The 24,003-nt window shown below is 40.3% G+C and overlaps 1 protein-coding gene across 1 annotated transcript in view; it reads left to right on the top strand.

Annotated features, from left to right (window-relative positions):
• Window positions 1-24,003, top strand: part of LOC149221501 (putative adenylate kinase 6, chloroplastic) — a 33,803-nt gene that overhangs the window by 7,716 nt on the left and 2,084 nt on the right. Inside the window, exon 2 of the mRNA XM_089385127.1 lies at window positions 18,384-18,524. Within this exon, the coding sequence (XP_089241253.1) occupies window positions 18,384-18,524 (141 nt within the window). The remainder of the gene's footprint in view (window positions 1-18,383; window positions 18,525-24,003) is intronic.

The raw sequence follows: 24,003 nt of genomic DNA, 5'->3' as shown, positions 1-24,003 counted from the left end.
GGCCTATAAAGTCCAAAAACAATGCTGCAAGCTATGAGGCCATTGGCCTACTACAGGTCTACAGTGTACACATGATCAATCATCAAGTTCATCACCACTACTAGCCACAGGATCATCATCAGGAGCTACATAGACATCATTTGGTTTAAAGTCTGAGGATGCCTCAGCTTGATCTGCAACCTCAGTATCAATGCCACCAATAACAACAGAAGTGGACCTAATGGAAGCAGGAGTTTGTCGACCTGCACGACTAGTGCCTTCCATTGGTTCTTTGCCTTTCCCTGATGCTGCTACTGATCCTGGTTCTGATGCCGCCACATAATCTGCTTCATCCCCCGCTAAAGCCATGTCGATATCAAAATCAGCCTCAAACACAGGATCTTCAGTCTCCTCCACCCATTCTGTTGTTGGATCAATATCATCCAACACAATGGGATCTAGATCAGGTGTTTTGCTCATCATTTGGTTCCTTTTGGTCGAAGGTTGTATTGCACGAAAACAAGATCATTTAACCGTTTTTGTTCCAAACGGTTTCTCTTCTTCGTGTGTATGCGATCAAAAACAGACCAATTACACTCACAACCTGAAGCACTGCAAGTTTGACTGAGGACTCTAATTGCAAACCTTTGCAATTGAGGACATTGGCCACCAAATGACTCCCACCAATGTGCTGCAAAGAAAAAGACATTAATTAGTAACTTATTTTATAATTTGAATTGTAAAGAACGTAAACAATATTAGCTTGAAAAGAAAAACAAATTGAAAATTGGAATTGCTTACCTGGTTGGTCCACGTCTCTTGCCATCTTTGCCAAGCTTTTGCCAAAAGTACCACCTGCCATAGTGAAAACAGTAAGTTGTCTATGTATTTCCAACTGGTCTGCATGTCTAGGGACCATGCGCTCCAAGCAATCAATCAATCCAGCTCTGACCTCCCCATCATGCAGATCTCCTAATCGATTTTTATAGTGATACTTTGGGTTCAAAAAATACCCAGCTGCATGTCTAGTACGATGGAGTTGATTGTTCCATCTGTTATCAATGATCTCCCATATACGACCATATTTAGCTAACCTGTCCTTCTAAGCTGCCCATATCTGCTCCTTTGCCTGATCCATATCCACATAAATGTAGCCCATGGCCAATTTTTCCCCATCCACCATCCTCAACACCTTAACAAGGGGCTCGGTAATTTTCACAAGATGTACAAACCTTTCCCAAAAATAACTGTCTAACACTTTCTTTTTGGTGTCTTTTCCATCTGGTCTTACGAGTCCGTAGAGATTTAGACCATTCTTCAAAGGAAAACATTTTCTGCAAGTTTTTATGTTGACCATTGAGACATTGCAACGTGAAGAAGTGAGTTGCAAATCTCGTAATTGCAGGCCTAACAAGCTCTTTGCCCCCAATGTTTTTCCTCATTAGGCTCAATACCCATGAGTGGTTGTAAATGTATTTTGTAATGCACTTGGCATGCTCTACAATGTTTTTTACCCACTCCACTTTGCCTATATCCTCAAGCATGAGGTCTATGCAATGTGCAGCACATGGAGTCCAAAATATGGTCTTATATTTGGTCTCAAGCATCTTTCCAACAAGAACATAGTTTGAGGCATTATCGGTGATGACCTGCACAACATGCTGCTCCCCAACTTCCTGAATAATGTTATCCAAAAGCTCAAATAGAAGGGCTGCATCCTTCACCTTATCAGATGCATCAACTGATTTCAAAAACATGGTTCCTTGAGGGCAAGAAACAAGGAAATTAATGATAGTGCGGTTCTTTCCATCGGTCCATCTATTTGACATGATGGAACAATCCGTTTTGACCCATGAATCTTTAAACTCAACCAAATACTCATCAATGGAAGATATCTCTTTTTGCAAGAAAGCTCCCCTCAAGTCATGCAGAGTAGGGCCTTTGAAGCCTTTTCCTGCAGCGATAACAGAGTCTCACATAGCTTGGTAATAAGGTGAGCGAGCAACATTAAATGGGATATTTGAATCATACCACCATCTAGCAATGTATTGATGAGAAGTTTCTTTGCATTGTTTTTTTCAATGTTGATCCAAAGTGGGTTGAGAACTTCGCTGGAGGAAGTGGGATTAGAAGAGGCAGAGTTGGCAGAAGATGAGAAAAAACTTTGGATGTTAGTTCTCTTTGTTCCTTTTGATGGTTGGCCAAAAGAAGGATGAACATAGTGAAAGGGGTCAGTAGTGGAAGGGATAGAAGAGGAGTCTTGAATCTCATAATCATCATAACATGGCTTCTAATAATTCTCTCTTCTTTGCAATGTCATCTTGGATGGCCTTCTCCCTAGCCTTATCCTCATAAAACTTTTCAAGGTTGGAAATGTATTCTGCCCTAATAGGACCTAACAGTGCATTTGGTGCATCACATGGCTTTACTTGGCCTCTTATCCCAGCCAAGTGTTGTTTCAATCTAAGAATACCCCCACCTCCAATAGATTTATGGCATTTGGTGCATCACATGGCTTTACTTGGCCTCTTATCCCAGCCAAGTGTTGTTTCAATCTAAGAAAACCCCCACCTCCAATAGATTTATGGCATAATTTGCATATCATTTTTCCATCACTTACACCACAATGAGCCCATGCACTGTCGTTTCTTTTTGGAGCCATGTTTGTTTGAAATAATAACAATTTGCAAAGAATTCTGCCATTTAAAAAAAAAATTGCAGCTAAGCAACATGGAAAACCAAAGCTAAATGTATAGGAAAACAAATGCACATGCAAGCTAAAAAATTTGTAGCATAGAGCTAGAGAGTTGATAGCGTAGATGATAGAAGTGAGGAGTTTATAAATTTATAACACATAAAAAATTTAATTCATGGACAACAGTCAAATGAGGAATTTTCAAGTGAAAATCCTTACCTGGAAATGCAAACTGGCTTCCTTAGCCTCCTCTTGAAGATGGCAACTTCACTGAGAGTTACAAACTATCTCCAAAATAGCTCCAACTCCAACTCCAAGATGACTACTCCAACAAAAACTCAACACTCTCCAAGCTCACAAACAAACTCACAAACACTCATAAACTGTTAAATTTGGACAACTAGGTCCAAACTCCATGTTCTGATGCTCAGATTAAGAGGCTAATATTTTTGTTGGATTCCTCTTTCTGAGAGGTGTAAAATCCATATAAAAATAGTCTTAATCCGATGAGCAGAACTTATATTTTGAATTTATTATTCTTAATAAATTATATGTGCAAAGGTCAGCCAGTTTTGTAATGTAGGCTCACATGCCCAACAGATGTGTCACACACCCTCATTGATGGATATATATATACAGGAAAAGTTGGAGAGAATTTGATCACAAAAACAACTCACATCTTCCTCTCTCATCCTAAAAAGTACGAGCTACCTGGAGGACGAATTTCAGCGACACGTGGGAAGGACGAAGAGGATTTTTCTGCTGCTAGGGTTTCGCAGAAGTTTGACCAGCGTTGACTTTGGTCAACGCTTGGTCCAAACAAGCTGAAAACTTGTGGGAGGTTCGATTTTTGAAGGCCATACTACCTGGCACAAAAATCGAGGTCAAAGGGTTGACCGTTTTGCTGCTGCGTTGACTTTTAGCTTGCTGCCCCTGCGTTGACTTTTCAGGACAGCGTTGACTTTTGTAGAACTGACTTGGGTTGACTCATCTACTGGTTGGAGGGTTGTTGTGACACATGCTGGGCTGGCTGACCAAAGGAGACTTTGCTGGTTGAAGCATCCTGTTGACCGCCGAAACAAACACATACATTTTTCTTGTTTCTGATTTGTCTTCTGTAAGATCTGCTTATATGTTCTATCTGCACTTTGCTTATCTACTTGTATGATTGCTGTGAGAAAAGTGAAATTGCTCTTAGCATAGAACATCTACAAAAGTTTACATGGTATCAGAGCTGAGGTGAAGACAAACTCTATCTATAGCAATCATCATCGAAGGAAATGGATTCCTCTAAGCTTGAATTCAGGGAGAATGACAAGCTGACTGGAAGTGATGACTTCCATGCCTGGAAGATGTTATTAGATCTCAAATTAGAAGATCATGATCTCCTAGATCATGTGACAGGGAAGATTCAAGAACCTCCATCAAATGCCTCTGCTGCTGTTAAACACAAGTATAAGAAGGGAGAAATCAGAGCAAAACTGCTGATCAGGGAATCCATAAATAAGAGTCTGGTTGCCTACATATCTGAACTAGGCACATCCAAGGAGATGTATGACAAACTGATACTTATGTTCCGAGTAAACAATGTGAACCAAGTGCTATTCCTCAAGAACAAGTTGAAGAATATGAAGAAGGGCCGAGACGAGTCTATTCAAACTTTCTTTATGAAGTTGACCGAAACCAGGAACAATCTGCTAGCTATTGGGGAGACAATAGCTGATCGTGAGATGGTTCTCACCGCACTTGGAGGACTTCCATATGAATGGCAAGTATTCACAACTACCATTCTCAACAATAATACCATCCCTAACTTTGATGAGCTTCTGTCTAGATGTATGCAAGAAGAAACAAGGATGAAGGAATTTGATAATGAAAGAAATGCTGCCTATGTTGCTCATTCCCGAAAGAAGAACTCTGGTGGTTCCAAGGACAAAGGAAGGACTAAGACTCAAAAGAAGAAGGGTAAATGTTTCACCTGCCATAGGACTGGACACTATGCTAGAGAATGCCCCTTCCAGAAGAATTCTCCCGATAGTGACGACAACAACAACAACCGAAGGAATGGGAATCAAAGAAATGATAAATCCAAAGGAAAGAGGAAGGCTCACTTTGAAGGAAACCATCCACCTTCTAAAAGGACCAGAAATACCAGGTATGAGGAGTCTAATGTTGTTGATAAAAGAAATGAGTATATTCTAATATCTGCTCTCTCAGCTGCATCTCCGCCCGACACTATGGATGTCTGGCTAATCGATAGTGGTGCCTCAAGACACATCACCGGATTCAAGGAAGCACTTTCTGACATGGTTGAAAGGGATACTAATCTAGAAATTACCCTCGGGGATAATGCCACTTATCCTGTGAAAGGGACCGGGACTGTGACCCTCCACTTGTCTCAAGGACAAGTCCTCCATCTACAAGATGTACTCTATGTACCCAAATTGAAGAAGAACCTTGTGTCTGTATCTGCCATGGAAGACAAAGGATTCAATGTAACTTTCTCTGATGGAAAGGTACTCATGTGGAAGAAGAGCTTCAAGGAAGCTATCTCAATTGGTTTGAGTTGGTACACTCTACCAGGTTGGAGGGAGTTCGTTGGGAGCTATGACTTGTGATACTATCCGTCAAACTGAACTATGGCACCGAAGATTTGGACACCTTCATTACAAGGCTCTTCCCGAAGCAAGGAAGGTGGTGACAGGGATGCCTGATTTTGGAAATAATCATAAAGGTGTATGTAAGGGCTGTGCTGAAGGAAAACATACAAGGGGACCTTTCCCCTCAAGTGTCACAAAGACATCTGAGATATTGCAACTGGTCCATTCTGATCTTTCCGGTATGTTGCCTGTAACATCCCTGGGGGGATGTTCTTACTATATGACATTTACTGATGACTTCTCTCGCAAAACCTGGATATACTTCTTGAAGAAGAAGGATGAGGCTTTCATGTGGTTCCGTACCTTCAAAGCCTTGGTGGAAAATATGACCGGAAAGAAGATCAAGATTTTGAGGACTGACAATGGCACTGAATATGAGTCAAATGAGTTCAAAGACTTTTGCAGAGAAGCTGGCATTAAGAGGGAGACTACCACTGCATATACTCCTGAGCAGAATGGTGTTGCTGAACGCAAGAATAGGACTATTGTGGAAGCTGCCCGTGCCATGCTATGTGACCAGGGTCTTCCAAAGTTTCTGTGGGGAGAAGCTGCAAATACTGCTGTGTACATTTAAAACCGATGCCCTCATTCCGCTTTGGACTCCAAAACTCCCGAAGAGGTTTTCTCTGGTAAGAAACCTGATGTCTCACATTTTAGAATTTTTGGATGTCCTGTCTATTTTCATGTGCCGAAAGAAAAGAGAAGTAAGCTGGACGCTACTGGGAAGAAAGGAATGTTTGTGGGCTACAGTGAGACTTCTAAGGCATATAGAGTCTATGTACCTGGTCAAAGGGAAGTAGAGATAAGCCATGATGTCACTTTTGACGAAGATGCTTCCCTGAAGAAAGTAGTAGATCTTCCTAGATCTGAAGAAAACCATGAAGAAAGACCTGGAAATCTGAAAGAACCCAGGATGAGACTATGCCTGATGTTGAAGAGCCAACGGACCCTATTGATCCTTCCCCTTCTCTAGGAAAGAGGCCATCATGGCTCAGGGACACCCTCGAAGATGCTGAGGGTCATGCTGCCCCAAGGGGAACATTCCGAGAAAGCAAGAAGCCGTGTAGATACCAAGGGTATCTAGCTGCCATGAGTACTATTATACAATCTGAACCTGGATCTTTTGAAGAAGCCATCAAGCATCAAGTCTGGAAGGATGCTATGCATGAAGAATATGAGGCTATTATGAAGAATGATGTCTGGGATGTGGTCCCGAGACCGAAGGACAAATCTGTTGTCACCGCTAAATGGCTCTACAAGATTAAACATGGATCTGATGGGAGTGCTGAAAAGTTTAAGGCAAGATTTGTTGCCCGTGGCTTCTCTCAAAAGGAAGGAATTGACTATGACGATATATTTGCACCTGTGGCTCGATATACCACCATCCGATCCATCATAGCCCTTGCTGCTACGCAAGGATGGAGTCTTCATCAGATGGATGTCAAGACTGCTTTTCTGCATGGTGCAATAAAGGAAGAGGTGTATGTAGAACAACCTCTGGGATTTGAAGTTCAAGATCGAGACACTTATGTCTGCAGGTTGAAGAAAGCCCTCTATGGGTTAAAGCAAGCACCCAGAGCTTGGTATGAGAGGATGGATAGTTACTTGATGAAGCTGGGCTTCACTCGAAGCAATGCTGATCCAAACCTTTACTTTAAGGTTGAGGAAGGAAAGCCTCTCATTCTAGTGCTGTATGTGGACGACCTCTTCCTGACAGGTGATGACCCTCTCATTCATCAATGTAAGAGGGAGCTTGCTGCTGAGTTCGAGATGAAAGACCTAGGACTGATGCACTATTTCCTAGGCCTGGAGGTCTGGCAGAGACCTGGAGAGATTTTCCTTTCTCAAGGAAAGTATATTGTGAAGCTTCTGGAAAGATTTGGGATGGTGGACTGTAAGTCCGTGTCGACACCAATGGAACTCAACTTTAAGAAGTTGAGTGGCAGCGCTGCAGGGCCTATCTTGGCCAATCCTACTGAGTATCGTCAACTCATAGGAGCTTTGATGTTCTTAGTGAACACCCGTCCGGACATATGTTTCGCAGTGAATACTTTGAGTCAACAGATGGTTGAGCCTCATCATTTTCACTGGGTTGGTGCCAAGAATCTTTTGAGATATCTTTGGGGCACGATAAACCATGGGCTGAGATACACTGCCGGGAGTGTGATACTCCGGGGATATACTGATGCCGATTGGGTTGGCAGTGTGGTGGATCGTAAGAGCACATCTGGATGCTGTTTCAATCTTGGCTCTGCTTCGATCTCATGGATGAGCAGGAAGCAGAAGTCGGTGGCTTTGAGCACCGCGGAGGCCGAATACATTGCTGCTAGTATGGCCTGTTGTGAAGCAGTTTGGTTGAGGAAGCTCTTTAGTGAGCTGTTCCAACGTGTGCTAGATACCACTGTAATACTCTGTGATAATCAGAGTGGGATTCGTATGACTGAGAATCCTGTGTTCCACGACTGATCCAAGCATATTGATATCAGGTACCACTTTATCCGGGATATGGTACAGCGAGGCGCCGTAAGGCTCGATCATATAGGAACTGATGAGCAGGTCGCGGATATTCTCACTAAGCCCCTGGGGAAGGTCAAGTTCCTAACCTTCCGTGAGAGTCTTGGTGTCGTGGAAAGACCCTATGATGTGGGTCCTGTTGGACGATGAGCTCTGGGAGCTCTGGGGGGCTTTGGGGATAGCTTCTCGGAGCTATAAGCACTCATAATGCTTCTGCCCCACCCTTGTGATTATTGAGCTGGTTCGCCACTCATTTAATCTGTGCCCCGTATGCATCCTACCCATTGAGTTCAGGGCTCATGGGAAGTACCTCTCATTTGGCCAATGAGGTGTGGAAAAGCTAGAGACTATTAGCAAAGACTGATGGACGCATCAGAGATTGCCGTACTCTCTATCTAGGATGGCATGGTCCAACCACTTGATCTGGGATCAAGATTTGTGAGGTCTGGGACCTCTGGACTGATTATGTCAGTCGGGGAATGATGTCTTTGTGACTGACCCACTTCTGTTCTGAAATAAAGAAGCCAGCAAAGCAAGTTTCGGCGGGATGACTCACGATGTTAATTGCACTAATAGATGGAGTTCTCCCTAGTTGAGAGGGAGTGTTAAATTTGGACAACTAGGTCCAAACTCCATGTTCTGATGCTCAGATTAAGAGGCTAATATTTTTGTTGGATTCCTCTTTCTGAGAGGTGTAAAATCCATATAAAAATAGTCTTAATCCGATGAGCAGAACTTATATTTTGAATTTATTATTCTTAATAAATTATATGTGCAAAGGTCAGCCAGTTTTGTAATGTAGGCTCACATGCCCAACAGATGTGTCATACACCCTCATTGATGGATATATATATACAGGAAAAGTTGGAGAGAATTTGATCACAAAAACAACTCACATCTTCCTCTCTCATCCTAAAAAGTACGAGCTACCTGGAGGACGAATTTCAGCGACACGTGGGAAGGACGAAGAGGATTTTTCTGCTGCTAGGGTTTCGCAGAAGTTTGACCAGCGTTGACTTTGGTCAACGCTTGGTCCAAACAAGCTGAAAACTTGTGGGAGGTTCGATTTTTGAAGGCCATACTACCTGGCACAAAAATCAAGGTCAAAGGGTTGACCGTTTTTCTGCTGCGTTGACTTTTAGCTTGCTGCCCCTGCGTTGACTTTTCAGGACAGTGTTGACTTTTGTAGAACTGACTTGGGTTGACTCATCTACTGGTTGGAGGGTTGTTGTGACACATGCTGGGCTGGCTGACCAAAGGAGACTTTGCTGGTTGAAGCATCCTGTTGACCGCCGAAACAAACACATACATTTTTCTTGTTTCTGATTTGTCTTCTGTAAGATCTGCTTATATGTTCTATCTGCACTTTGCTTATCTACTTGTATGATTGCTGTGAGAAAAGTGAAATTGCTCTTAGCATAGAACATCTACAAAACTTTACATAAACACTCCAAATCAGATGTGTGAGACAAATGAGAGGGAGAGGGGCCTCTTAAAGGCTTGGAGAGGGTGTTTTTGGAGGGAAAGCACCCTTAGTTTCCCTCCAAAACCCCTAAAACACATTCAAAAAGTCATTGACTGGGCTCACGGCGGGCTTGCCTCCTAACAGGCTGGTTTGATGAGGCGAGGAGGTAAGTACGCTTATAAGCCGTTTTCTTCGGCTGATGCATGCTTTTCTCGAAATTCTTTTGCGAAGATATAACTAAAGTGGCAGTAAAAAATATTTTAATTTCTTTCAGGTTTTCCACAAAGAAACCTGAGGATGATATTTATTTCTACATGTATGCTTATTTGGCAGAGATTGGTTCATTTACCAGAATTTTTGAATCAGGGATTTGGCCTTGCAGTATTCAATATTTAAGCGACAAACTGGCCGGTTCTGTCCTAAACCGGCCGGTTAGGACCGGTTAGCTGCATTTTTAGGCGAAAGAGGGTGTCTGATCGGGTTTTTTGACCGGTTCCAACCGGTGGGCCTGCTAATCGGCTGGTTAGACCGGTAACCGGTTAGCTGGGTCCGTTCTGAATACTATGGTTAGTATGCAATGGTCCAAATGGTCCAAATGGCCAACCTAGGACAGGTTTGAGTCCTGCAAAAGTTAAGTTTTATGCATCTTTGCAAGATGCTGCTGATAGGAAATTCAGTAAGGGGAAACTCCCTGCGCAAGCCTCTTCAACCAAGTTTTCATTGCCATCTACATTAGCTCTGACAATTAATAAAAGACCTTCTCTAGGACCTCTTGAAGCAGCATTCAATAACCAGGGTAGAGAAGTTGCAGATGAGCATGTTGCTCGTTGCATCTAGGCAAATGGGCTAGCATTCAATTTGGTGCGCTCTCCTTATTGGCAACAAATGATTATAGCAGTTAATGCAGCACCAAAAGGATACAAGAGCTCCGGGTATGAAAAGGTACACACCACTTTGTTAACATCAGAAAGACAATTTGTGGATAGACAATTACAGTCAATCCGTGATACATGGGCAGAAACAGAGGTGTCCATCGTTTATGATGGATGGAGAGACCAAAGAAATCGCCCTTTAATTAATGTTATCGCAATTTGTCCCCAAGGAGCAATGTTTTTGAAGGCCATTGATTGCAGTGGAGTGGAAAAAGATGCAACATTCATCTCCATAATTCTTATTGATGCAATAGAAAGTGTGGGGTCACAAAATGTTGTCCAAGTTATCACAGACAATGCAAAGGTTTATAGAGCAACAAATCTGATTGCGGAGGGTCAATACAATCACATCTTCTGGACTCCATGTGCAGTGCATTCATTGAACTTTATGCTAGCCAAGATTGGTGAGATTGAGTGGATCAATGAAATATATGTAGCATCAAAGGAGATCCAAATGTTTATCACCAATCACTCAATGTCCCAAGCCATATATCAGAGTTTTGCAAAGTTGGAGCTACTAAAGGTACTCCATTTTTAATCGATGTTATGCATTATGAGTTCTCAATTTTAATGTTCAATTTATTTTATGTCTGAATTAAGATTTGACTTTTCAATATGTTTATGTAGTCGGAAATTCGTTTTGCTTCCCACACTTTAGTCATAGAGGCTTTTGGAGGTTAGACAAGCATTACAAGCAATGGTCATTGACCCTATTTGGGAATCATGGAGAACTTCAACTTCTGATAGAGGACAAAGAATAGAGTTTATCATTCTTGATGATGCATGGTGGGACAAGGTCCAATACCTTTTGCAGTTCACAGAACCAATTCTAACCATGATCAGGGCATTTGACACAGATATGCCTTGCTTGGGGGAAGTCTATGAAAACATAGATAGTATGTTGGAGAAAATACGGGAAATTATCAAGGCAAGTGACCATGACCCCTTTGAAGTATTTTACAATGAAGTGAAAGACATAGTTACAAAAAGGTGGAACAAAATGACCACGCCATTACACCTTTTGGCATATGCACTACACCCCAAATATTACCATTCCAAAATATTGTCTTTACTTGGAAGAGCAGCGCCAAACAGAGATTTTGAAGTGGTACAGGGATATAAGACAACTTTGAGGAAAATCTATAGGGAAGCTGGAACTGCAAAGTACGCGAGGAATTTGGAGCATTTGTACAATCCACTGGGATCTTTTCAGATCCACTAGCCATGGATGATCGAGGGCATATTGATCCTATTATTTGGTGGCGCTTCCATGGTGGAGATAACACTTATCTCTCAACTCTAGCCACGAGGTTGTTATTGCACGTTGCCAGTTCCTCATCAGCTGAGAGGAACTGGAGTACATATGGCTTCATCCATTAGATAAAGAGAAACAGACTGGGAGCAACGAAGGCTGAGGATTTTGTATATGTCCATTCCAACCTTCGCCTTCTATCACATTCTACTTCAAAGTATAAAAAAGGTCCAAGTAGGATGTGGGATGTGGAACTTGAGATATCTGACTTGAACATGACATTGAATGCCATGACTCACCTTAATCTACTTGAGGATGCTACAAAACCACTTCCTACTTCTGCAACAACTTTTAACGTTCCTGGTGCACAATCGTTTATTCATGATGTAGAGTTGCAATATGCAGAGGATGATGATGTAGACCCATTTCATGATTTGTAGACAGACCTACTCTATATTATCATATTAATAAAGTGATCATTGATGAAACACTTATTTTGTATTTACTACTATCATCTTTGTACGAGGCAAGATGCATCATTTCAGTGTTCAAATTCATAAATTATCTAATAATTTTAGTTCTAATGTTGTGGTTCATGAATGGTTTTGATTTTAAACATCAAATGTATTTTCTAAAATTTTAAAAAATATTATTATATATTTTTGTCCTTGCTGTATCCTCGCCGTATCCGGATCCTGGCTTTTCAAAAATCCAACAGATTTGTATCCGTATCTGGATCCGAATCCAGATTCTTATCCGTATCCTGCTAAGTAACCGATTCATTATAAAGGGGTCACGTGTCTGAATGCTGTGAATCGGACACGATTCGTTGGGGATTCAAATCCCAGAAGGGGACACGGTTAGGACACACATGAATCCCGTATGTGTCCCGTTAAGACACAACGTGTTCGATTATGGGATTTGAATCCCCAAAATTGAAACCCGCGGGCATAAAAAAAGGCGTTGTTTATGTTTTTTACCATATTTCTCTTTCAGTGTTGCATACTTTGAGCTGTGGGCAAGGAGCTAAGTGTTTGGAGCAAGGAGCTAAGGGTGTGGAGCGTTCGGCAAGGAGATTCAAGCACCAGGTAAGTGCATTTCATCTCTATTTATTTGCATTTCTATTACAACAGTTTGTATATGATTTTTTTTTTTACAAATTTGTGCATGTTTTGTTTATTTTTTTTACAGTATTCATGGCTCAATCAAAGGCAGCAGTTAGGGGGCAAAGGAAGGGGAAGAATGTCTCCATTGGAGATGCCCCTCCTCCCCCAATATCATCAAAGTCTACTGCAAGTAATGTTGAGGGAAGAGGAGGACCTAAAGACAACATTGAGAAATATCCCTTGTGGAAATATGTCACAAGAGAGGATGGGACAAGCACCAAGGGGAAGGGAGGAGGTAATGTGTAATGGAGATGCAACTTTTGCCACATTTCTTTCAAAAGCACATATTACCGTGTGAAAGGCCATTTGTTGGCTTTACCAGGTTATGGAATTGGAGCTTGTAAAGCTGTTCCTTTACAAAAGAAGAAAGAAATGGAAAAGGAGTTCACTGTTGGTATGGAAAATGTGGCTGCAAAATCAAGAAAAACCAAGAATGAAGACCCCCTTCCATTTTTGAGTAAAGGCACCACCAAATTTCCATTTGAGAGTTTTATTGGGGGACAAGCAACAAAAAGAAAAGAGCAATTACATTTGGTCCAATGGACAAGATTTTTCAAAAAGAGAAATGGGAAGAGCTTGATCTCACCATTGCCTTCTTTTTCTATGAAAACTTCATATCATTTAATGTTGCACGCTCACCTCTATTTATTGAGATGTGTCGAGCTCTAACTCACGGGTCTCCATCATCTTATGTGCCTCCTGGTACAGAGAAGCTTAGAACCACATTATTGACGAAGGCAAAAAAAAAGGTGCAAAAAATGCTTGAGCCTATTGTAGCATCATGGCCAACATCTGGGGTTAGCATTGTTTCTGATGGATGGACAGATCCAGCATGACACCCAATCATCAACTTCATGGTGTCTTCCTTGAACGGTCCAGTTTTCTTGAAAACAGTGGATACACTTGGAGAATACAAGGATGCACAATTTATTGGTGAGTTATTTATTAAAGTTATTGAAGATGTAGGTGTTGATTCTTGTGTGTAAATCATTACAGATAATGCACCTATTTGCAAGGCTGCTGGCAAGATTGTGGAAACTAAATATCCACTAGTGTTTTGGACACCTTGCATTGTCCATTCATTGAACTTAGCACTGAATCCATTGCTTATAATGTGCTTTGGATTGGTAACATTATTGAGGATGCACAACATATTCGTAACTTCGTTCAAAATCATACAAATGCCCTCACTATCTACAAGGAGTACAACAATCTATCATTGTTGAAGATTGCTGATACACGGTTTGCCTCTTCATTCATGATGTTGAAGAGGTTGAGGGAGGTTCAGGCCGCTCTTGGGGCCATGGTTATTTATGAGTTTTGGTCTTTTTGGAGAAAGACAGATCAAGTAGCCTCTAAAAGAGTGAAGGACGCAGTGCTAGATGATGCTTGGTGGGAGAGGGTAGATCTAATTATTCAGATCATGGACCCTATCATTTCTTTGCTTCGATTTGCAGATACAGACAAACCCATCCTAGGAGAGGTTTATGAGGGATGGGATTCCATGATTGAGTCTGTGAAGAGCATTATTCTACAGAGTGAGTGCCTCGAGTATGAGACATTACCAGAGGCCTTCTGTGGTACTATACAGGATATTCTTGTCAGCAGATGGGACAAGAATTGTACACCTTTACATTGTTTGGCTCACTCATTGAACCCAAAATACTACAACCATGAGTGGCTGAATGGTGGACCTTCTCGCAGATTCCCTCTTCACATGGATGGTGAAGTCTCACAAGGGAGGAAAGATGCATTCAGGCGGGTTTTTCAAGATAGAGCATTGCTTGATGGGGTGGAGGATGCCTTTGTAGAGTTTTCTACTGGCACTGGTCGATTTGCAGGATATGATGTGATTAGAGACAGGGGGCTAAGAAGCCCTATTCTTGGTGGGCAAATCATGGGGCAACAAGCCCTCCTCTTTAGCAGTTAGCCATGAGGCTTCTCTCTCAGGTGACTTCATCCTCTTGTTGTGAGAGGAATTGGAGCACATATGAGAATTAGTATAGTGTGAAGAAGAGTAGGGTTGAGCAGTCCAGGGCAGAGACAATGGTGTATGTGCACACCAACCTTCGTCTTATTTACAGACAGACGGAAGAGTGGTTGAGGGGAATGACAAAGATGTGGGATGTCTTTCCTGATGATATGGGTTTGGATAGCAGTGTTGAGTTGGCATTGGCCAACATGGATCTCAATGATCCAGTGCTAGAGCCTGTTAGATTTGATGACAGTGATATTTTAGAGGGGTCATCCTCCACACTAGCAGATGCAGAGGCGACTATGGATATAGGGGAGGAGGAGGAGGATGCAGAGGAGAGCAATGTTGACCATCATGATGAGGACATTGATGTTGATTCTGATGATGACTATGAGGATTGATGACTCATGAGTCATGGGCTACCTATTGCCTTGAGGCTTGTATACCTGTAGTTGTTTTATATTTTCTATTTCTATTTGCCATTGGCATTGCACCAGTACTACCTATGTAACACATTTTGATTTGATGACTTAATGAGAAAACTACAACTGTCAGTGTCTTATCTTACTATCTTGTAGTTGTAACTTGTGACTTGTAAGTTGTCTTTCATTTATGAATCATGATTTATGTGACCACTGACATGTATTTGAATTTTGTATGTACTATGCATGCTATAATGTTACTAACTTACTTTGTAAACAGTAAAACTAACATCTAGATGAAGATCTATGTTTGAAATCAATGAATTTGTATCATTAATTAGAATTTGTGTAAGAAATATCTAATTTTTAATATATATATATATATATATATATATATATATTTAAATATATATATATATATATATATATATATATATATATTTTTTTTTTTTTAATAAAATAATATATAACGAATCCTACGTGTTCTGTTCTGGGGGGTCAACGTGTCCGAATCAGACACTCGAATCCCCGTATCCTACGAATCCCGAATCCCCTTGTCAGGTGACTTAGGTATCCTGGTAACTTAGAGAAAATTACTTCATTTTGCTTAAGAGACCATGCTTGTGACAAGTTCGCTTCTAAAGACTTATTACATAGTGTTTTGCTTTAGTTTTTACAATATTTCAGATTATCTCTGAAGTCTGAACGTTTTGCCCTACTTAAGCATAGATGTTTTTATTGTTTTCTTTTTCTGGTGTTCTTAACCTTCTATCATTTATCCAATCCAACGCTGCTACTATTCATACTATTTTTGAAAATGGTGTGTCTATGTTTGAATATCTGTGATGTCCCTTTCTAGTTAAAACTTAATAGCCCTAAGAGGGACAAAATAGTCTATCCAACCCTATAGGCTATAGTCTTTGATAAAGGGGGAAACCCATTATCCAATGTTTTGAGGCAACATTAGGTAAATTTGATGACTATGATGGATATATATATTTAAATATATATATATATATATATATATATATATATTTTTTTTTTTTTTAATAAAATAATATATAACGAATCCTACGTGTTCTGTTCCGGGGGGTCAACGTGTCCGAATCAGACACTCGAATCCCCGTATCCTACGAATCCCGAATCCCCTTGTCAGGTGACTTAGGTATCCTGGTAACTTAGAGAAAATTACTTCATTTTGCTTAAGAGACCATGCTTGTGACAAGTTCGCTTCTAAAGACTTATTACATAGTGTTTTGCTTTAGTTTTTACAATATTTCAGATTATCTCTGAAGTCTGAACGTTTTGCCCTACTTAAGCATAGATGTTTTTATTGTTTTCTTTTTCTGGTGTTCTTAACCTTCTATCATTTATCCAATCCAACGCTGCTACTATTCATACTATTTTTGAAAATGGTGTGTCTATGTTTGAATATCTGTGATGTCCCTTTCTAGTTAATAGCCCTAAGAGGGACAAAATAGTCTATCCAACCCTATAGGCTATAGTCTTTGATAAAGGGGGAAACCCATTATCCAATGTTTTGAGGCAACATTAGGTAAATTTGGGGTAGCTGGCGCTAAAAGTCCAAACTGGGGGATACACTTGTAACCCCTCACATTAGATTAAGGAAGAGAACTCGCCATGAAGAATCTATAAAGAAAGGAGAGATGGAATCATTTTATGATCATGATTTGGATTGAATTATCTCTTTTTTCTTGTGCTGAAGCTCTAGTTTCAATGGGGGTGATCCTACCCTAGCTAGACTCTACTGATTTCGGTGGTGAAATATTCCACCCTAGTTAACCTTTTCTCTTCATTATTTGTTTGGCATCATTCTTCTAAGACAATTGATTTGGCACATTAAGCAAGGAGATTTCCCATGGCCAGTTTCAGGAAGGCTCCCCCCTTCACATCCGAGATCTGAGGCTATCTCTAGGACAGCGAAGGAGCAGCATAAGGCAGCGAAGGCACATCTGAAGCTTGAGCTCACTTTCTAGGAACAGTGAAGTGAATTAGGGCACGTCTGAGGCAGCGGCCTAGTAAACAGACCTCTTCTAGAGCTGCAGACAGCTGTGGATCTTCCAGCAACAGGCAATTGAATTGGAATCAGCTGTGATCCCAAGGCAGTGGATCCTACTAGGGCTATCCGACTCCATTCAGGAGATTCTGTGATAACACCAGTGTGGATCAGGCAGTAAACCAGCACGGCAAGGTGTTGAAGTACTCCTCCAACAGCGAGGGCAAGTTCTTGAAGAATTGGTCATAAAAGTCCTTGATGGCACAGTGAAGCCTAGATTGATATCAGCAGCAGCCCTAAACGTCAGGGACCCTGAACAGTGAATCATTGGTCAAAGTAGCAGTAAAAGAATTGAAATTAGTTAAGTGGTTGTTAATAATATTTAGTAAGAAACTGTTACTAGGTTGTTAGGTCTGTGCAGCAATTCCTGCCGGTGCCCTAGGATAAATATTGCAACTTGTTATACACTACTGGATATTGTTTACTATTGTATCTCTACTACTATCTTTGCTGAATTGAAGTTATTGTGATTTTGGAGCAAATATTTTCTTATGTTCTTAAACCCTACGGGCAAAATTTCCTAGGGACATTACAGCTTCATCTTACTCAGCTGACATCCAAATGCTGCAGCTGAGGTGTTGGTATTGACATGAAATAGTTTACTCTTTTTTAAACAATATTGTAAACAGTTTATATTTTAAATATTCGAAACAGTACTTTATTGTGCCAAAAGTCACTACTAGACCCCAGTATCGTAGAAATGTTGTCAGGTGGGTGACACTTACGTCATCATATGGTAGCTTAAAAGAAAATACTTATTACAAACAATAATAGCAATACTATATGTTAGCCAAATCTAGATATAAAGAGAAATAAAAATATCTCTGTATGCATATGAAGGAGAGAGGTTTGATATGTATAAATAAAAAATTGCCATATAGAAATATAGAAAGAAGATGCTAGATTTACACAAATAAAAATATTATAGATATGATAGTTAAATAGGAATATTGTTATAATGCAAATGTAAAATTCTAAATATCTTAATAATAATCAAAATTATATTTTACATATCCATATCTCCATATGTTGTACTTTTACAAAGTTGAGTCGGGCTACAACTAGCATAGATTGATCTTAAATGATCAAAACATTTACACTTCAAGGAATTTGACCCCTCTTGCTGTTTGATAGTTCTGGGGTTAGTATGCATCCAAGCTGGTATTAATAAGTTATATTGAATTTCTTTATATATATATATATTTAATACCAAGAATTATTAATTATTTGATATTTCATGTTGTAGCTGGCAAGTATTGTAAATCAAGGGAAACTGGTACCAGATGAGATCATTGTTAATCTATTATCAAGGCGACTTGAAAAAAGTGCTCTGAAGGGTGAATCAGGATTTATTCTTGATGGGTTTCCAAGAACAACAAGACAAGCTGTAAGAATTTCTAAACTTCTATTTTAGGGTGATGATTATGATTGTTGTTTCTGTTTTTTGAGTTGTGAACTACATTTCCAATTGTTGTATATATGGAATAGTGCATACACAATTACAACATTGTATGTTGCATCAAATCCAATTTAGAGTGCAAGCATATGCTGAGATAGAGAATATGTTCAATGGGACTTCTTGCAGTATCATGTCCATTGTAGATCCTGTGCTTGAAATTTGAAAATTCTTGTGAGTAAAAAGCTTGTGAACGGTAACTGTTTGATGTGTTTATTAGGATACATTACTTCAGCAAATATGTTCATGAAATGTGGCTTAGTTACTCGATTAATTTAAAATGCTCTCAGCCTAAATCGACTTTCAACTTAGTTTCAAGTAGGATAAATTTACATGACAATTAACAAATCTTAGAGACAACTCACATACGGCCTTGAATAGGGGTAAGGAAGAAACACAATTTAGTGACAGGGAATGCATCAGTAAGAACCTAAGTCACATAACACGAGGACACGAGACACGGAGGACACGTAAATACGAGGTATTCAATACGAAACGCAGCGACCTGGAAACAGGACACGGGGGACACGTTTTATATATATTTAATAAAATATATATATATATATATATATATATATATATATATATATATATATTATAAGCCTCTACCATTACCCATATTTGCAGCACAAAATTTTTTACACATTTTACCCTTTCTTAAGACATTATGAAGGGGCACAAATATCTATTACCCTCTTCTATCTTGTTTTCGGTGGTATTACTAAGGTTTCAGGATCCCTTTAATCAATTTTCAATATGAAAAATATTCCCCTAATCGTACATGTTCACCTAATATATGGCTCAACTAATTTCAAAAGTATGCAAAGAATTGCTAAGTCTTAATTTAGAAGATTGGTTTTTCACCTTACCTAAATTGCAAGAATAGAACATAGGAAGGGGTCCCATTAGGAAAGACTTCAATTTTGGATGAAAACGACTATAATTTATATATATATATATAGTATATTTGCACCAAAGTTTAAATACATTTTTTTTTTTTCTCGATAAAGACTAATTCTATTAAGAAAAGAAATATGGTACAATCAGAGCTTTTAGAGAAGCAAAGCTAAAGAGCAAGGGAGCCGGAAATGATATGATATCAACCTCGGTCCCAAAGAGCAACCACGACATAAACAAAAGGAACGGGCTGGGCTAGGGAGTCTACCCAGCATGGGCAGAATCTTCCAATCTACATTTTTTACCTTTCTTTTTGCTGACTTTGACCCAACCATTTTGATCTGGCTGGACCGAAACTACTTGTAGATTGTTCTGTGCTAAAGGAGGAGACTCCTTGTCTGAATCAGATGGCGAAGACTCATGTGAACGTTTCTGCGAGAACAGAGGCGCAGAATGATCCTCGGCGCGGGCTGAGGGCGCATCCTTCGGTTGCTCCAGATTCTCCTCTTCCACTTCAATGTCCTCCTCATCAGAGCTAGAGGACTCTATGTCATCCATAGGGGGTATATCACAACGTTTCCAACTCTTGGATTTGGGTTTGCGATTGGTATTCTTCTTTTTGTCAACGAACGATGCACATGAGTTCTGGAGATGCCCCGTCTGATGGCAATGGCGACACCTGAAGGCTGTGTTCTCATAGTCCAAAGTTTGCGTCCAATGGAAGTCCCCGATTTTGAGGATGATCTGATCTGGCAACCCTTTACTAATGTCTATTTCTGCACAAATTCTGCCAAAGGTGTATAATCCTTTCTCCGCTCTTGAGGTATCTGTAGCCAGGAAGCGGCCTAGAGTGTCCCCGATTCCTTGAAAGACAGCAAAATGCCATAGATGCGCAGGGAGATTTGGGAGCCTGACCCAGATAGGAAGTTTGGTGATGATCGCAGTGGAGGGGTCAAAGTCTGGGAACCAGGGGGAGAGGAAGAGTCCGGCTGATCCCCAGAACCAGGGGCCTCCCGATAAAGCTTTCTGGTAATCTTCGTTGAAGGCGAAGATTACAATAAAGAAGCCTTTCGAGCAGAGGAAGACTTTGCAGTTATTGGTCCAATTGGAATGGATCCATTGGTACAGATCTGCCGTGCGGGGCCATAGGCCATTAAATCTGCAGATGAGGGCTGTTTCTGCAAATGTCTGGTGTAGATCATCCAGAGATGGATTAGAGATTTCAATGGCAGGGGTTTCCTCCATTTTGTCCACCAAGAAAGGCTTGGGAGCCTCGGCAGATTGCGTAGACTTCTTGGCAGGCTGTGCATGAACTGCATCTTTGTAGGAAAAGCCTTTGGAGGCAGAGGATTGCCCAGCTGCACCTCCTCTTAGTCGAAGTGATAGGATCACTGTGGCATTTCTTTCAATATTATAAAAGGAAAGAGGCAGATTGTTATCAAGCTGCTTACCTGCAAAGAGGAGCCGCAGAAGGGAGAAAGGGATCCCCAGCCTCTGTTCAAGTATCTTTAAGAGATGGCGCACTGTGAAAGACGGCTGGACCTCAAGGAGCAGGGTTCTGCCTGTCAAAAGAATTATTTGAATCTGAAAATTCACTTGCTGGAGATGAATAGGATCTCGGCTGCCTGAATGAGGAGTCGAGGTTGAAACAGTGAGATTGCGGGACTGTAGAGCCAGCTCCAGATCCTGGCAATACTGCTGCTGCATGTGGAAGAGTGCTGTAGTTGCCAGGGGTATTTCGTCAAACACTTGTCGCGCGTAGGGAGGGGATATTTCCTCCGCAAGCAAAATTTTCTTGACATCTCGTTTAAACCTTTCGTCAAACAGTTCGCTTGCGATCTGAACAGGTGAAATTTCGTGCAGAAATGCCAGGCCCTGAGCTGCGCCGAACGCAATCTTCAGTTTGGAAGGCCAATCCAGCGGCGGCTTATCGGAACTCCTACCGAATATCAGCTGGTCCAGGCTGCCGTTCTGCACCCCAGCGTTAACCCCCAGCGCCCGGGCGTGTTCGATTTTGAGAAAGCTGTCTCCCCTGGCCGCGCCCTGCAGACCCTCCTTGGCCGCTTTGGCATGCTCAATGTGCTTGAAATACACAAACGCTTTGATCCGCAGCGGGTACAGCGATCTACTGTTGATCTCTCCAAACTTAACAAACCTTTCCATGAGCATAAGCTCTGCGATCTCGCTGGTCACATTACCTACCCATAGATTCTGCGATGGTGGAACTTCCTCCTCCTCGTTTCCCATCGCCTGGAAGGCATTCCCCTGCAGCGGCTCCCCTTGAGGGCCGCGGATGAAAAGAGCTCCGCCGACGGGAGTAAGCACATTCGACTGCCACCGACCGGGCCTCAGAGAAGCGCCTCTTGGATTGGGCACTGGTTCCCCCCCTAGGGTTTTCGATGTTGCCATCATTGTGTTCGATTTGCAGACTTCCCTCCAAGAGATCCAATTTACATCTACCAAAGTTTAAATACATTGATGAAGCCTTATTTTATTATATTTTTCATGAAGATATGATCATATATATAACTTGCTGTAATATACCATGTTACATAATCTTATAAAAATACATGAATACAGATATTATTAGCATATTTATTCTCAATACAGAATTGAGGAAATAATCAGGATTTAATGCTATATGGTATTGATGGCAACGTTGTTAATATTACATGGAAGAAAGGGAAGTAAGCCCAAGTTTCGAGATCGTTTTACAATTGATTATTTTCTCATTCCACTTTCAATTTCCTATGGACTATATAGCTTTGTTGATAGTATGGCGGATTTATTTAAAATTGGCCCAGAAAAAGAAAAAGCACACAATGATTTTGATACGCTTCTTTACATTTACTTTTCTTCTCATTTGGTTTGCATTCTGCTCTTTTTCTTATTTGGTTTGCACTCTTTAATATTTCTGATTTTTTTAATGCTCATCAGTGATCACTAATGTAGATTATATTTATGTGCTTCATATTGCTTAAAGTGGTCCAAGTCATATTTTAAGATCTTTTATATTTTTTAAACACTTAATTTCGTTTGTAGGACTCTCTTTACATGTAATAATTCCAAAGATTTCTTTGGTCCAAGTTTCTGCAGGAACTTGAAGGGGAGATATTGTCTGAAACTGAGAATTGGATAGTTAATAACAAATCACTGCTATCTTTTACATTATTGTACAAGCAAATTGATTTCTTTATTTTCATCAGGACTTCATTTTCATCGGGACTTTTTTACTGCAAAGTTTTTTAAATTTTTCTTTAATTTTCAGCATTTTGTATATATCTAGTTTATTTTGATTCTTTTATAACATTGGTTTTGTTTCATTCTTTTGTAAATTCTTTATTGATATTATATTTATTCTATACCATTTCAATTGTGAAGAAAATTTGAAAAAAACTAAAACATTAAAATATTTAAATAACAACTTTCAAGTTAGTACTTCTTGAACTTTAAATCTTTATCATCCTTTAAACGAGGACTTGATGAACTTAAGTCTTTATCATTTCTTTAATCCTTCAAGCATATGGTGACATTCCTCGCGACTACCTCGCTTATCCTTAGAAAGTTTCAGTGTCATGGATGAAACATTACAATTTTGCTCTCAATAATACAAACATTTGGTTTGCCAATTTAATAACCTTTTTAATTTTTGGATTTGAAAACTTGTGACTGTTTCAACATCACCTCACCGCTGCTCGCTCCACACGACAGAACACTCCCGCAGCTCGCTCCACACGACAGAACACTCCCGACAACCGAAAATAGGCCGGAATAGACCGACGCTTACGTTATAAACCACGCTTTTTTTTCAATACGTATTCAAAAATCGAAATACGTTAGGGCAACGTATTTTATGTACCAAATACGCGTATTCCAAATGTATGACACGACTCGAAAACGTCGAATACGTATTCGATTTTTATGACACGTTAAAAATCGTATTGGACACGTATTAGGGCCGTTTTCGTGTCCAATACGTAAAATACGGGACACGGGACCCTAGGGGACGTGTCCTGTGACTTAGGTAAGAACAAAGACATTGAACATAATACAATTCTAGGATATAAATAATATAAGGTGTTCAAAATAACGTGAAGAAAATATTTTAATCATTCCTCAAAAGTTATTACAGAAGCGAATAGGGTATGTGGATAGGCAGAAAATTGAAATATGATGTTATTCCTCTAGCCTATTTTGAAAATGTAGCTTTACAGTGAAGTTTGAAACTTTGAGGTATTTGAACCAGTTGTCAGTTGCCTTCCAGTAGAAAAAGAACAGGGACTCTTGACACAACACACAAATGTTTGGTTGGGTAAACCCTTTTGATCATAGAGGCTAATAATTCATTATATTATCAGCTTTATATCCAGAAGACCTTTGGTAGAAGTTTGGCTATGCAGCTATGACTAAGATCTATCTATTTCAGCAAGTCATCAGGCTTTGCAACTGGCCTCATCTACAAAGATTGCATTAGCATGGGATCACCATTAAATTCTCCACATTAGAAAGATAT

This window comes from Pinus tabuliformis, chromosome Q, assembly GCF_031772625.1.
Source record: "Pinus tabuliformis cultivar Carrire ecotype Pingquan chromosome Q, CPIR1, whole genome shotgun sequence".
In the NCBI taxonomy this organism is placed as follows: Eukaryota; Viridiplantae; Streptophyta; class Pinopsida; order Pinales; family Pinaceae; genus Pinus; species Pinus tabuliformis.
Note: the sequence above shows the minus strand (reverse complement) of the source record. Positions and strands in the feature narration are given on the sequence as shown.